The sequence below is a fragment of the Branchiostoma floridae genome, chromosome 3 (genome assembly GCF_000003815.2).
Source record: "Branchiostoma floridae strain S238N-H82 chromosome 3, Bfl_VNyyK, whole genome shotgun sequence".
Classification (NCBI taxonomy): Eukaryota; Metazoa; Chordata; class Leptocardii; order Amphioxiformes; family Branchiostomatidae; genus Branchiostoma; species Branchiostoma floridae.
Window position 1 is genome coordinate 26,766,852 of NC_049981.1, and position 15,587 is coordinate 26,782,438.

At 40.4% G+C, this 15,587-nt stretch overlaps 1 protein-coding gene and 1 long non-coding RNA gene across 8 annotated transcripts in view; one reads left to right on the forward strand and one right to left on the reverse strand.

Moving 5' to 3' along the window:
- The first annotated feature begins 472 nt into the window (after positions 1 to 472).
- The window catches only part of LOC118411518 (long-chain-fatty-acid--CoA ligase 1-like), a 35,460-nt gene continuing 20,345 nt past the window's right edge, over positions 473 to 15,587 (forward strand). Inside the window, exons 1-2 of one of the 7 annotated variants that reach the window (XM_035813826.1) lie at positions 473 to 668; positions 5,327 to 5,388. In XM_035813826.1, the coding sequence (XP_035669719.1) occupies positions 5,343 to 5,388 (46 nt within the window). In that variant the 5' untranslated portion in view covers positions 473 to 668; positions 5,327 to 5,342. The other 6 variants (XM_035813827.1, XM_035813828.1, XM_035813825.1 and 3 more) reach the window with 6 other exon arrangements.
- LOC118411519 lies at positions 9,806 to 15,273 on the reverse strand. Its single transcript, XR_004830684.1, has 3 exons — positions 14,451 to 15,273; positions 11,708 to 11,859; positions 9,806 to 11,077 (listed from the first exon to the last, which is right to left on the reverse strand). It is a non-coding gene; the product is annotated as an uncharacterized LOC118411519 (long non-coding RNA).

A 15,587-nucleotide genomic window follows, 5' to 3' on the forward strand; every position in this document is an offset into this window, starting at 1 on the left:
GATGTTTTGTATTTTCACGGGGCGTGAAGATACAGAGCTTGCAAACCAGATCAGCGGAAACAGGCTTGGCGGCATAGTGCTTTTGGCCTTGGGCACCCGGAAACAGATCTTCCTTTGATCTTTGCCGACGCGCGCTTTGATGTGCCGCCTTGGGCGTACCAATCGATTAGGGCCGCCCTTCTTCACATTATGCAAATCTTTAGCCGTGATTGACGTGTTATGCTAATCGGTGACGATATTTGGCGGGAAGCGAATGACGATTATTTGGGAACGAGACGTCCCCTCTCCAGAGTGCAGCGATACAATAAAATCCGTATAATCAAGATTTGCGCCTGATAGAAGAAAATATTATTCGCAAATCTTTTCTCAAAATTAAGTTATGCATACGGATTACTACTTATAAACACACTGTCAGTCAGATAGGCTATATTCTTGTGGCATTTCCCCAAACATTACATTGCATTAGCATGCGTTCTGAGTCACATGATCACAACATGGAGAACGTGTCGCAGGAATTCCATATCTCCTTTCTCTGATGTCGGTGTCAAGTTTACCTGCCTATTGAGTCCGACTGAGATCATTTTCCTACAGCTTTTGTCTTGATCGGAATCCAAGAACTCTCGTCGGCTCTTTAGGTTCGTTGACAGCCACGTAAAAGAAAAGAGCAGGTACGTTTATACCGGTTTGTCATCAGAATGCTTTTGCAATTTTGTCGTTCTTCGACCCAGTCTTTGCAAGGAGGTTTTATAAAACCTCCGCTGTCTTTGTCAAAGTCGTTTGTGGTCATGATTGCAAATCTCATGTTAATGACTGACAGCGCGCTATGGTCTTTGTTGCTGATATAAGATTATCAAAATAGACGAAACCTCAAAATTTAGGCCACGAGGTCACTCAAAGATTTCGACACCCCTCCGGCCTCCCTATATAATTTTATGCAAACATTTCAGGAGCAGTAACATTGAATTAACGTTGTATGAAGGTATTTGTCTGTTGTCCAATTTGCTTTGTTTCTGTTTCATGATAAGTGGAAGTTAGCTCGTTGTACAGGTCATCTCGTTGTATGCGGGATAGATAAATATTAATCAGTGCCACATGGGTAAACATTGCACTTTGGTGAAGACTTGAGGGACAACCCAGGAAAGATCAGTGGGGAGGAGGGGGTGCACGAAAACCTCCAAGCAGACCCTACGGTAGCATGAGATAGTTTCAAAAGCTGGCAAAGAGTGCAGCCGACATAGCGTTGTGCATTGGCTACAGGACGGCTACCCTCCTTTGCCAGCTTTTGATACTATCTAATGGGATAATGCTTAGCTATGGTAGGATCTGTTCTGAGATTAGTTGCAACTGCAAGAGTGTATTTCAATAGGGGCAAATGTCCGCAGATTATATACAGAAAAAAAATTGGTATAACCGTGTTAGAAATAAAGAAAACACTGCCATGTTGCAACTTCAAATAGAATGAAATCAAGTAAAATGTCTTACAGCTGGAAACCCTTCAATGATACACTGATCCTTCCTTTTTTTAAAAATTTTAATTGAAATTGGAGGGGGGAGGGGAAGAGATGGATGTCAAAGTACATTTGGCATGCCCCCATAAAGTGCTAGTAGTAGCCACAGGTGATATGTTTTGTGCTATGTTCAAGAACTTGAAGAAGTATGCAGCGTATATTCACAGCAGCAGTTTGCATTTGAATGGAGAGTAGAGTTGAATAGAGGACTTCTGCCAGGTCTAGGAATTATCTGAACTGGACCTGTACCTGAATTTTCTGTACCACTATCAGTGATACTCCAGTGAACAAGACCAAAAAGTTGGCAATAGTTCTAGTATTATGTTGCAGAACGGTCTGGAATCAAGCAGCATAGATTTGAATTGTCTACGTGATCACATACTAGTACATGTACATTAGGGCTGGGTACCGGTACAGAAAATTCAGGTCCAGGTCCGGTTCAGGTCCAAAGGATCAGGTCCAGTCTGGACCTGAACCTGGACCTGATGTAGTATGACTCATACCAATGGTCCATTTCACTACAAAGAAATCTGTTTGGTGGAGTATTAGACTTACACTGGCGTTTTAAAATCCTACAACGCTAACTGCACCTGTACAATTGGCTGTAAAACTTGGTAGAAATTACTATAAACTCTACACTACTTCACTCTTTTTATTTTCTTCCACCTGCAAGCGCCAAAACATGTGAATGCCTGATAAAATAATCTGTTAATTTTCTAATCGGTCCAACATCCGGTCCACCTAATTTTTTCAGGTCCGGTTTTTCTGGACCGGTCCAATAAGAAAAAACGGTTTTGTACCGGTACGCTGTACCGATACCCAGCCCTAATGTACATGTGCAAGTAGCTTTCTTCTACTGAAGTTCTAGGACCAAGGGAGTCCAGGGGTTTGCTACACCAGAATATTTTGGAATATCTCACACTCCTGATTTCCTGTATGCTGAAAAGCAAATTTCAACTCAAAAGAATGGAAATATATGATGTATAGTATATAAAAAAATACTGTAAATGCATTTAAGTTTGCGGGGATTTAATTTCAGGAACTAGGAATTAGCGGGAAAGAGGAGTGTTTGCGGAGGTTTTAAGTTCGCGGTAGAGCCATCCACTGTAGTCACATACTGTAATGGAAAAATATTTGCGGTAAGACTGCCTTGCGAAAACTACAGACATAAAACCACCGCGAACATTACTGCATTTACTGTATACAACATTCTTAGGCAACTTTGATACATTTTTCCAGGTAAGACATTCTGACAGAAATACGTAATTGTATAGGACAACCCTTTTTGCACATGAAGGTGTCCACTGAAAAAAAAAGAAACATTTTAAAAAGAGAAACTGTGTCCAAAGATGTTAAAATGACTGGCAGGAATACTGCTGGTTATACCAAATTTGGGTGGCACATAGCCAAGTTTAATGCACTTCAGCGTGACCTCAAAACTCATAGTCATAGTGCCTTTCAATCCTACTGTGGAAAAACACACACCCAAGGTCAATGCCCTAACGGATGCTGTTTCATCATTACTGTTCAACTGTAGGAAGTACATTTATTCAATGGTCTGCCAGATTGCGTAATGATTGGTTAGGAATTACTAACAGGAGGACTACATGGGCTAAACACTTCCTGATGACGTTTGCATATGATGCACTTCCTGCAGGCAGCGCTCCTTGCCAAAGTTGTTGTGAGTAATGAACTGGTATAAAAGTTGGTGTGAAACATAAAATACAACTAGAAGAAAGTGCTTAACACAATATTTTAGTCTGTCAGTTGCAACTGATCAAGAAGAGGAGAGAACTGTATGTATCATGATACCCTTCATACCTACTATTTCGTGTTTTTTTTTTGTATCCATTTTATTCCATTGAAATGGGCGACATTTTGTTGTGACAAGGACATGATTTAGTGAATTGGATTGTAACTTTAAGGTCCGCTTTCTGTTCTTGTTTGTGTCATTCACTGTTTGTAACAATTATCTTCTGGACTGTTTTCTAAATAGTCCTTATCATAAATCTTCTCTTTTTTTATCATCTTTACTAAGTCATTTCTTACTTTAAGCTTCAAACACACACAAAGACACACACACACACACACACAACAATATCTCAGAGATAATGACAATGACATTGTCATTTTTACATTTTTTACATTGAGATATTTCAATGGAAACCTTTCTTCAACCTTTTCCATTCATCTTGCAGTTATCATTGCCCAGAAGGCTACTTATATTTTTTTCACGATATCATAGATTAATAATTATTCTATCCATCAGTTTTATTTGCAAAAGTCCTTGAGCTGCTAAATGGCCTAAGGCCACACCAATTTTATTTGTTGTTTCTCGGATTCTACTGTCCTATTTTTCCCAATTGGAAAAATAAGCCACACCTCCCGTTGACAAATTTTCACGGCCTCTCCTGACTCCCAAGTAAACTATTGGCCTCAAATTTCAGTGCCTGTACATGATTATGCTGGATGGTATGTACATTTGTATATTATTGTTTCAAAAATTGGCTTTGCTCATCAGGGACCACCCTAAATATTGATTTGTTGCATAAAATGTGCCAAGGAAATCTCTGAAAATGTATAATTATTTGTTAAATCTGTTGTTATTTATGTTGTGGTAACAAGAAAGCCCCTTGATCTCTCCACCCCAAACTTTTAGTTTTATTTTTTTTTACCTGCCTGTCAAAATTTTTTCGGAAATAATCCGAGAAGCAACACATTTAATTGGTTAGGCCTAATGTCTAATAATTTTGCTTTGTCCAGCGTAATGATGATTGACAGCTTATGGAATCCTCTTATTTCCATCTCTTAATCCACCTGGGGTACATTGTACAGGGCTCAAAATTCATTTTTGGGATTAGGTGCACTGGTGCGCCCAGCTTAAAAAATTGGGTGCATCAAAAATTTTTTGGGTGCTAAAAAAAAAAACTAATAGCAAAACTTAGTTACAGCTATCAAATTCTTAAACAAGTAACATGACAGACATTTTTATTATCTTTCTAACACTTAGATGTCAAGAATATGATGTATACTAGTATACTTGATATCTTTTCATACATAAACCTAAGAAAATATTTGGGTGCACCCTGTGCACCCACTGAAAAAAATTGGGTGCACAGTTACAATTTTGGGTGCACCTGGGTGCACATGCACCCAGTATTTCGAGCCCTGTTGTATATGCTAAAGCTGTGTTTCCATAGTAACTGTGTTGATAGCGAGTTGCCATGGTAACTTGATGAATGCTTATGATTGATAAATGAAATTGAATAACTTCAATAAGACAACATCTTAATAGTTTCGTCAACTTTTTGCACTTTTTTGCAATATTTCAGAATTATCAAAAAGTATAAAATGCAGAATGTATTAATATGTTCTACTGCTGATAATTACTGTATACCCACACATGTGTAAATGTTCCATCGTCAGTTTGATTGTTATGTTGACTGTTATGCTGAAGTATTTATAGCTTGTTTGTCACCAGAACTGAGTAATGAGGACAGTGTTATTTGGGGACTGTCTGTACTCCCGTGTACGTCATTGAGGTCTCTATATAGAGATGCATGCATGGTGTTCCCACAAAAGGTGGTACGGCATAGCCCCTGTACCGTAAGCTACAAAATCAGCCAGTTGTTATCACATGACTGTCCCACCTATATGGCTTAATTTGCATAGTTACAGCCACCTACATGTATAATCACAATATCAACTGATCTCGTCAAGAGTCATTTGTTAGTGTGCAGCACTCTTGCAGACAAGAGAGGACGTGACAGTTTGGTTTATGTAACGGTTCCTCCTTTATTTCTGTTGTGCATGAAAAGGGACTGGATAGCGATCATGGCTCTCGAACAGGTCTCGGACTATCTCAGCCAGATGACAGAAGGTAGGAAGAGTTGGAAGAAAAGGTTGCATGTTGGGGTGCCTCTTTCCTGTTCTGTGCATTCCCTTGATTTGTTGGCTTTGGTTCAGCTATGTTGTAACTGTGGCTTGAGCCCCTGTCACACTAGTACATCCAACAATGTCCTCCCCACCTTATCCAGACAAGTCAAATCAAATCAAATCAAACTCTGAGATGCCACCAGATGAGCAAACTGGAGGTAGGATACCATGGAATCCAGACAACTCCTAACCCAGTGCTGACCTTTCAATGGGAAGTGGCTGGGGTAAAGTCCTACAAGTGTCCTAAATGTGTGACAGGGGCTTTAGCAATGCCAAAAGTGTTGTGCGGGATACTCACATAAAGTTCATATAACATTTACCAGTGTGCACGGTAGATTTTTCGTAAGGAATAATCTTTTTAACCTCAGTCTGAAATCTTTGTTGCCAAGCATCATTTCTGATTTAGCACTGTTTTTCCGAGAGGTGAATCTACTTAGTTTTTTCCAAAGATCATACATATGATTTTTGCTGCAGAATATGATTTTCAGTATAAGTTATACGATCACAGTCGTAAAATAGCACAGAGCTATATATGGATTACATGTACTGGTGATCATGTCATTAACCTAATTAACCAAGTCAAATTTTAAAATTTTCATGGTTAACTCTGTGAGTAATCTGCACCCTAAGTTGCACACTTTATGTTTGCATGTTTTGGTCTCATTGTGCATGTTTTTATAATGTTTTGTTGCACGGTGATGTTTTCTTATTACTTGTACCTGCTCATTAACACTTAAACTAACCATTTGACTCTAAATCTAATCAATTTTGTACTTAATGATCCTTATTCTCATTCCATTGTTGCATGCTTTTTTATTATCAAATACAGTATATACAATTATGTAATTTGTGGATTAGTAATACAGTCAAACCTGCCCGAGCGACCACCTCTTCTCAGCGACCACCTGGCCATTTCGACCGCTTTTTCTCGGTCCCGATTTATTTTCCCATTGACGTAAGCATTAAGCGACCTTTTCTCAACGACCACCTGGCCAACGCGACCGCGACCGGCCCAAATTGGGACCAATAATGACCGCATCATTTTCAAAATTGAGGTATTCATCGGTTTTTGATGATAACTAGCGCGATTTTGTGCCGAAATCGGCCAGTTTGCGTCGGATTTTGGGGTTAAATTTACAGTTTACAGTGTGCGTGTCGCTTCTTTGCGTGTGTGCAGTGTGCTTGCTATTTGCCATTAAACACAACGGAAACCATTTATACTTTGCATCGGGCATGTTTTGAGCCGATACTCTTCTCAGCGACCACCTGTCCAAATCGACCGTTTTTTCCCGGTCCCCCGGGTGGTCGTCTTGGGCAGGTTTGACTGTATATGGTTTATGTTGCAGTTTTCTCAGACATAGTTATTAGACTTTTATTATCTGCCATTGTACATGTAAGAGAATTTTGTACATGTGAGGACAATTTTGACTCGATAAAAAGCTTTAGAAACAGTCTTAAAACATTGTGCTAGACTTAACATCTGCTTGGAGAGTGCCCTAGAGACCCAGTGTTTCAACAGGTAGCTGATAAGATATTGTAATGAGTAGATAATGGGATCAGGAGGGATGACATGTGGGGGCAAAGTCCACCTGATAGGAAGAATCAGTAGAACTTCAGATGGAAACTCCAGAAAGTTGGCCTTTTTTTTGTGGCAACGTTTGTTATATTATTCCCAAACACAGGTAAGGCTGCTGCAGCTTAATTCCTGGTTTTAGTCAAACTGAGAATCATAACTTACAGTGGTAAAGGATAACTAATATTAAAAAAGATACTAGTACCATATTGTAGGCTTGTATCACATGGAGAAGGCAGTGAGGTAGACTACATTCTTATGCCAAGTCATTTCATTTTCTTGCTATTTCATCTCTAGAAAATGTATAGATATGCAATTGCTTTTTTAAAAGTGCACTTAAAAGTGCAAAATATGTTGCCCTTTGTATTTTTCAGAAAATGACAGAAGATGTTTGTACCATTGTAATTTTTAAAGATTTTCAGACCTCTCCCACAGTGACATTTAAAAAGACAGTCTCACTGATAAGATGATATTTTGAGCTTCACACTTTGGAATCCTGCGAATGTGTACATATACATATACCTGGTCTTTGGTCACGTAATGTTGGCCACATTATCAGGACATTGACCCTCTAGTCTAGACATAAGTGTAGACATTTTGTCTTTTGTTTAGAAAACCAGCTGTGTAAGGTTTCATGGTCATTGCAGAACCTCTTTTGTTCTCATTCACTTCAAGGTCAAATTGAGCACAAAAAACATCATTGTTATGTAGAGTTATGATAGGTACATCAAGTCATATTTTTGTTGATCTGATCTTTTAGCATTTATGCCAGAGATAAAGTGCTATCTACTGTTTTTCCTTCAAGTCTGTAGCTTGTATTCTTATCCCCTTTTGTATAATTGTATCAATTCTTCAGTTGCTTAGCATATTTTAAAAGGCATATGCTGCCACGCCCCCCTTCAGGTATGTCTCCACTTTGTCTGGCAAATTTTTAACCTGGACGATGCCAAGTGGATAAGTAAGTTTAGTCGCAGCCTCTGATTGGCTGCCGTTGTGTGGACCCACCCATTAATGATGGGAGGCAGTGTTATGGTGGTGTTAAAAACCTGTTTGTTCAGACCAAAGGTCATTTTAGTACCTGAGTCTGTAGGTGCGGCGTGTGGCGTGCTGTTTTAGGGAGCTCGCCCTGTAAGTATTGAACAGTTCTTACCCATGTTCTTCATCATTTCTTACTGCTAATGAGCAAGACTATATCTGTACTGCATTTTATTGTTTTCCCATCTCTTTCTGGTACGAATCAAACATAAATTCACAGGCTGTCATGCAGTCATTTTAAGTGATTGGACATTTAATAAGTGGGCCACGACAGAAGTGGGTAACGTTGGCCATTTTACTCACATTGTTTTTCTAACAGCCTTTTTGTTTCATTTCAAAGGTAGATGATTTGTATACTGTTTAGAGCAGTAATGATAGATTAATAATTATTTAGCTTTATCCTGTTCACGAAGTGTGGAGATACAGTAACATTCCTGGAGCTCATTGACCTGTAGCCGAGTGTGTGTAGGAAAACTGTCAATTCTGGTGATGGTTGTTATGTATATGGAAAGAAATGTCTTGTACAAAGTGAGGACAGTAGTTACAGGTTTGCGATAGCACAACCTGTTTTGTTTTCGTTAGCGGAGTAGGGCGCCGCCATGTTGTATTATAGGGCGCCGCCATGTTGGATGATGTCAAGGGAGTGAGGCATGCTGGGAGTGAGGCATGCTGGGAGTGAGGCATGCCGGGAAAGTTGGTGCCATGTTGTGTGAGGCATGTTGGGAAATGTGTCGTCATGTTTGGTGTGGGGCATGCTGGGATTGAGGCATCTTGGGGAAGCTGTGGTTATGTTTTGAGCTTGTTGTTGCGGGCTTGTCGGAAGATATAGGCACCACAGTTTCACGGTTTGTTTGTAACAAGGACAACAAAACAACAACAATGAGATTTTGATGTGTTAACGATGCTGTGGTATATTGTGAACTTGTTGTGACGGACTTGTCGGAAAGACATGTAGGGACGACAGCCGCACAACAGATGATTAGTCTGTATTAAACAAGGACAACAAAACAACAACAACAATGACCATGGGATGGTGGCTTTATATGCGATTTTGATGTGTTAACGATGCTGTGGAATATGTGAACTTGCTGTGACGGACTTGTCGGAAAGACATGTAGGGACGACAGCCGCACAACAGATGATTAGTCTGTTTTAAACAAGGACAACAAAACAACAACAATGGGATGGTGGTAACGATGCTGTGGAACATTGTGAACTTGTTGTGACGGACTTGTCGGAAAGACATGTAGGGACGACAGCCGCACAACAGATGATTAGTCTGTTTTAAACAAAGACAACAAAACAACAACAATGGGATGGTGGTTTTATATGCGATCTTGATGTGTTAACGATGCTGTTTAATGTTGTGAGCTTTGTGGACTTGTGGACTTGTCGGAAAGACATTCCATAGTAGCGACGACAGCCGCATAACAATGATGGTCAGTCAGTGTTGCGGTGAGATAGTGGTTTTGCATGAGATTAAAATGTTATATGAGTCATAGCTGTTCATTTTTGTATATTAAGTTTTGCTTCTTACAATATGTAATGATATGCCTTGACAGGGCGGTTTTGGAATTCAACAAAGTAGAATTTGATATGGTAAATGATTCAGAATTAAAAATAAATGTTTACTGATGTTTCTGAAAACGATTTTCTTCCTCTGATAAACAATGGTATTCTTGGACATGTAACTAATTCTTTTGGATTCTGATTTGAAGACGACCACGTTAACGATAAAGAAATGACACAGAGATAGGGATTTCCGTACACTGGGCACGGGAGACTTTGAACGTATACTAACTGCGACGTCATAATGCTATGTCACTCGGTCTGTTGCTCTCCTGAATTGCCTTAGAAATAAATCTCTCGTCTTTATATTCTGTCTTACCTGACAGACAGTTACACAGCTGTCCGCTCACATCACACAACATTGTTACTAGTACTTTATCTCGGTCTGTTGCAGTTCACATTATCAAATTTAACGAATTACCGGAAACCGTCTGAGAATAATAATCATGGCACAATATAGACTAATACATGCCGGTACATACAGCAACCATTGCGTTGTATCTAGCTTGTTGCAAGTGACGGACTGAAATGCAACATCAGCTTGCATACATAATATTTGTAAGGTCCCGTTGATGTATTACTCCAAATTACGGCCCAAAAAAGTAAGCGGCTGCACGGAGGTGTTTTTTTTAGCGATGAGAATTTTCCTTTTATCCAGCCCAACTGATCTCTAACGTTAGATTGGTGAAAGTTTCTTTCTACTTCAAGAAATTAGCAGGCAATGTTCGGTAGCTGCGGTCTGGGTCGGAGGCACACAGTTCTGAGTTGTGCAGTCCCCGTTGCGGTGTGTACTAACTTCATGCATGTTCTAATTGTCATATAAGACTGAATGTTTAGCTGTTGTCGTAAATTTTTTACAAGATAAAACGTAAATGAGCGCAACAAAGAATAAATAGAATAAACATATTTCAAGTGCGTTCATTTTGTACGCGCCCATGTGAAACACGTATTTTTGCATGCCATTACTCCCAATGCAGTTAAAAACTCATCAATGAGACCGTACGTGCGTCTGTATGGGATTTCCACCATTCGTAAATCCGCACATGGTTTGATTTGGACCGTCGTCGTCTGAGTCAATTACATTACTTGTATATTCTTTGATACACATAATAGACTAGACAATACGTATTTGTGTCTGTAAAGTCAAATACTAGTAATGCAGACAATACGTGTACATCAGTCCATAAACTGGCGTCAGTATTTCCATAGTTGTAGCAGCGCAATCTTGGCTGTACGCGGCTCTGCTCCGGTCTGGCATTTTCCTCTCATGGCCTTGCTCCTTAGGGCGACGTTGTTCCGGATTTTGCATGGCTCCCAGCCTTGGTCCCGTTGTTGCAATTTGCATACGGGCGTCCTTCCCCACAGTGATACAGCTCGTCTTCCAGCGCAAGCCATCAGCGACGTCCGTTGCGGCGGGAGGAGTCGGTCTTGCCCGTGTTTATCTCTCTTGCCCGACCTGTGCAGAGATTGAGAGAGAACATGCACACGTATATCAACTTGAACGCTCTAGCCGATTGAAATATCCAAGCTATTTCAATATGATATCGATACTTCGCTTTTGAATAAGAATAAGAATTATAAGAAATAGAGTAAGAATAATAAGAAATGTAATAATATATCCCTTTAGAAGGAATCAAATTGAATACATATCTGTTTTGAAAATGAGATATATCATTACAGTTTAGCAGTTCCGTAGCCCTATTGTGTTCTACTGTTACACACAATGTCCGAAATCTGGGACGGAATCCTCGGGAGACAACCCAAACGACGTTGTTTTTCGGACACTGCATACCACAAGATATATCCCATTTTTAAAACAAATATATCTATATACTGACAAAAAGAACAGGTCAAGTGCATTTACGTACAAATTAAAAAAAAGTACGAAGCTAACAATTTGATAATCTTTACTGACAAAAAGAACAGGTCAAGTGCATTTACGTACAAATTAAAAAAAAGTACGAAGCTAACAATTTGATAATCTTTGATAAACTACTAATTTGTATACCTGGCTCTGATCAAACCAGACAAAGGAACTTTTCTAAGATCCTCTTCGCTACGCAGAAGTGGAAGCTGAGTTACTTACCGAAGTGAAAGGGAGTGTGTTGACTTCGTGGCAGCAGGTGTATGTTATTGATCATCAAAGACCAGCTCAAGACCCGTGGCGTGGCTTTTCTCCTCTCTGTCTGGCAGCGAAATGACTGCTTGGCTGGGAGTCAGCTTGGCTTGGCCTTTCATCTGCATTACGCAATATGAACACTAGGCAGTGAATGCCATTGCTCAGCAACCATGGGTTATTCCATAGTGGAGACGAGGGAAAGGGACGATATTCGATAAACGATATTCAAATCCCTGTCGAAATCATCGAAACTGGACCGGACTCTTATTTTCCGACTTTCCCGACAAAGACGGCAGACGTGAGGTCAGGGCTGTAGGATTTGTTGAAATCAGGAGTAGGATGATCATGAAAAAAAGGGACGACGAAGAGCGGAGATGAGATGAAGCGACAGGTGGTTGACAAGTCACGCCTGGCCGAGGAACTGGTCGCTTTGAACAAACCGCCGACCTAATAGCTAACCAGAGGAAGCCACAGAACAACTCCAGGACCAACATCGTGCCAGCGAAAATATGAAGGTGGGTTTCACACAGATCATTATTACCGATTTGGAACTACTGTTGATTGTTTACCCAGATGTTCTGTTCGCGAAAATATCGTGTTGAGGCTTATCCGCAAAGAACATTGGAGAAGCAAAATTTATTCTTGATTTCTACGGAAACCTAACTGTTCCATACAAAAGTGCTTCGTTAGGCTTTTAAAACATTGAAATGTCTCTCAAGAATATTCCTGCATGTTTGAATGACCAGTTCCTCGGCCAGGCGTGACTTGTCAACCACCTGTCGCTTCATCTCATCTCCGCTCTTAGTCGTCCCTTTCATGATCATCCTACTCCTGGTTTCAACCCATCCTACATAGCAGCCCTGACCTCACGTCTGCCAATCTGACAAGAAAAAAATAAAAGAATCACACAAGACATATTCTCCAAACATTCCATTCACGTGATTGCGCGATTTTGTGTAACATACTATATTAGTTTCCCTGTACAGGGTATTGCACGCGAATGATACTAATGTATTACGAATTACGTTACCTCGTGAGGCTTACTTCAACACTTAGAGTTGGATTCAACTATCTTAAGTTAGCTAGTTCTGCATCAAAGTATTAAGTTTATGTTGTTTGGAAGTGACGACGAACATATTTCAGAGGCGGCGGCAGTGAATTTTTTACTTTTAAGGTTTGGGCGAAATATTATTGGCCGAATTTTCAGCATGTGCAGCATGGAAGGCGTGACAAGTGGGACTGAGGGTATTCTCCCCGGGAACAGTTTGAACTATTGACCCCTTGAAACGCTATTTCCTGCATTGTGGTGAGAAAATTTGGCTAGCAGACAAAGCTACGCATAATAACATGAGTGAAGAAATACACATGTGCACAGGCGTTATAGTAATACGTTTTTGAGGGTATTCTAGTGCGTTGACATGTGATATGACAGGGCAGCGTAACTGTAAATACTAACAAATTTCACGTAACTCTACTGTACAGTGTGGCATGCAAGTTGATTGTTTATAAACTACACTAGCTGACCTGAGCTGTTCACACGCCCTTAATGTCACTGTTATTAACCTTCCCTGTGATGTGAGAAACATAATCCCGATGCAGCTGTGCGGCTAACTGACAGGTGGGTGACGACTTAGTGACCCGTAGTAAGCTGCGACGTGATTCTCTGTAATTGAAACTACCAACTGCGCTCTTCTGACAACTCAAACATTTTAAGGGACAGTTCGTTATATTATTTACATTCCATTTTCTTTGCTATGAGAGGGAAACGATTGTGGTCACACACTAACCCTTTACATACACGTACCAGAACACTTGCGATAATTAGACCTGACCAGAACGTCAAATTAACGCGTTAACGGTGAATCACGGTGAGTCACGGACATGTTCGATCAGAACTCTTGGTGTACTGGAAACGTTTAAACATTTTTTGTGTACATTATCATTTTTAACGAGCCAGTCTTTTAACTTGCATCTGCTACCTTTTTATCTACTGGTTGAAACCCCGATGATCCGTTAATGAATGAATTTTACATACTTAGAAATTACTAGCTGTATAAAACTAGTATAGGCCTTTCCTTTTCGGCGGTTGTCATACAAGCACACCAGGTACCTTCAATGGTCAGAAAATGAACACTTTCCTTGCTGCGTGTAATTTTCACCACGTTTGAAGTCATTTGAACAAGTATTTATTGCATGCAATTCTGAGTATATTTGTCTAGAACCCTAGGCCCAACCATATTTTGATCGCAGCTACCGATAGTGCACAGATGGAATGTGACTGCCGATGCTAACTCGTGCAAGTGTGTCTGATGTTTGAAAAAGACGTAATTTGAGAAAGTAAATCGTTGTTTTGAATAGCAAAATTACGGGTAAATAGTGACGCTACCAACAAAGTTATATATATATATATATATATATATATGCCCTGTGACCCCATTGTGTTTTATTGTTTTTAAAAAGTTGGCAAAGAATGTCAGACCTGCCTTTATAGGGATTTTCGACGAATGGAATTATGACGTTCACCATATGGAGCGGACAAAATGTGGCAATAAAAGCGGTACCTAAAATACAAGGAGAAAACTTTAAAATTTACCGAAGCGTCTGCCTCAGGGTTTCTACGATTGTTCACTACGTGGGGCGTGCAGAATATGGTATTGGAAGCAGGTCTTAAAATTTGCATTAAGCTAACAATGATACGGGTGAAACCCACCTTCATGCTTTCCTTGGGGTGGCGTCAGCTCTGGAGTTGGGGAATTGTGTAGAGGCTGTTGGAACTATGGCTTCCTGGCTACGTCGGCGACCGCTTCCTCGGACTTGCCTTGTCGACCACCGGTAGCTTAATCTGATCTCCGATCCTCGTCGTCCCATCATCCTGCACCTGGTTTTAACCCACCTGCAGCCCCAACCTCGTGTCTGCTGAGTTGACATGTACAAAAAAAAGGAATTGCATCAAACTTGAAAGCGTGAACATATTCTCGAAACATAGAAAAACACCATAGTTCTAACACAATCTGATCTGTATATCGCACAACCCCATGCAAACTCGACGTGAAACATCTGGAATGTGGATATGGTTACACTGCGTCCCAGATTACGGACAAGAAACAATAGCCCCTTCAGATTAGTGCTTGATGGCCGGGGTGCGTGAGAGATGTCGAACCCACAAATTCAAAAAAAATTAAACAGCCCAAAAGAAGAGAAATTACGAATGTTGCATCGGCATGATGGCCACCATAATGAAAACGTACCTATTAACGTTGATCATACCCATACATACCTTAAGTTTTTTTTACAAGGGAATTGGAGTTTGCTCGTTTTTTGTTCTTGTTATCATTTGTAACGTACTTTTCGTTCCCCCCAAACTGTCCGACTGGGTCCTTTTATGGACATATGCCGCCGGCGTTAGTCGAACACAGTCACATTAAAAAAAACACCTACCTCGTTTTCTGCCCAAATTTTTAGAAATACTGTCCTTGCCTGTTTACTTCCGGCACAAAACATATTGTGGTGATCCGACGGGCGGCAACACGTCTCTACACTCTATGAAAAAGTCTAGGAGCTACAGCGAACTCCTCAGCGGTACAATTCCCAAAATGAAAGTGGAAGAACTCCCAGAGACTGGTAGCCTGGATGCTACCCTGATCTCTATAAATTTCATCGCGCGGAGACTCTAACTCAGGGGGTTCCCAGGTCTGTTGTAGAGTTTTCGTCGGGCAGGTCGCCCCCTGGAACCGAGGAGTTGGTCTGTGTTATTCTGTAACTGTTTGAGTCCCGCCTACACACAGAAATTTGGCTAGTATATGCAAATTTCTCAGCCATGATTCGGTAAAAACGATGTAAATACAAT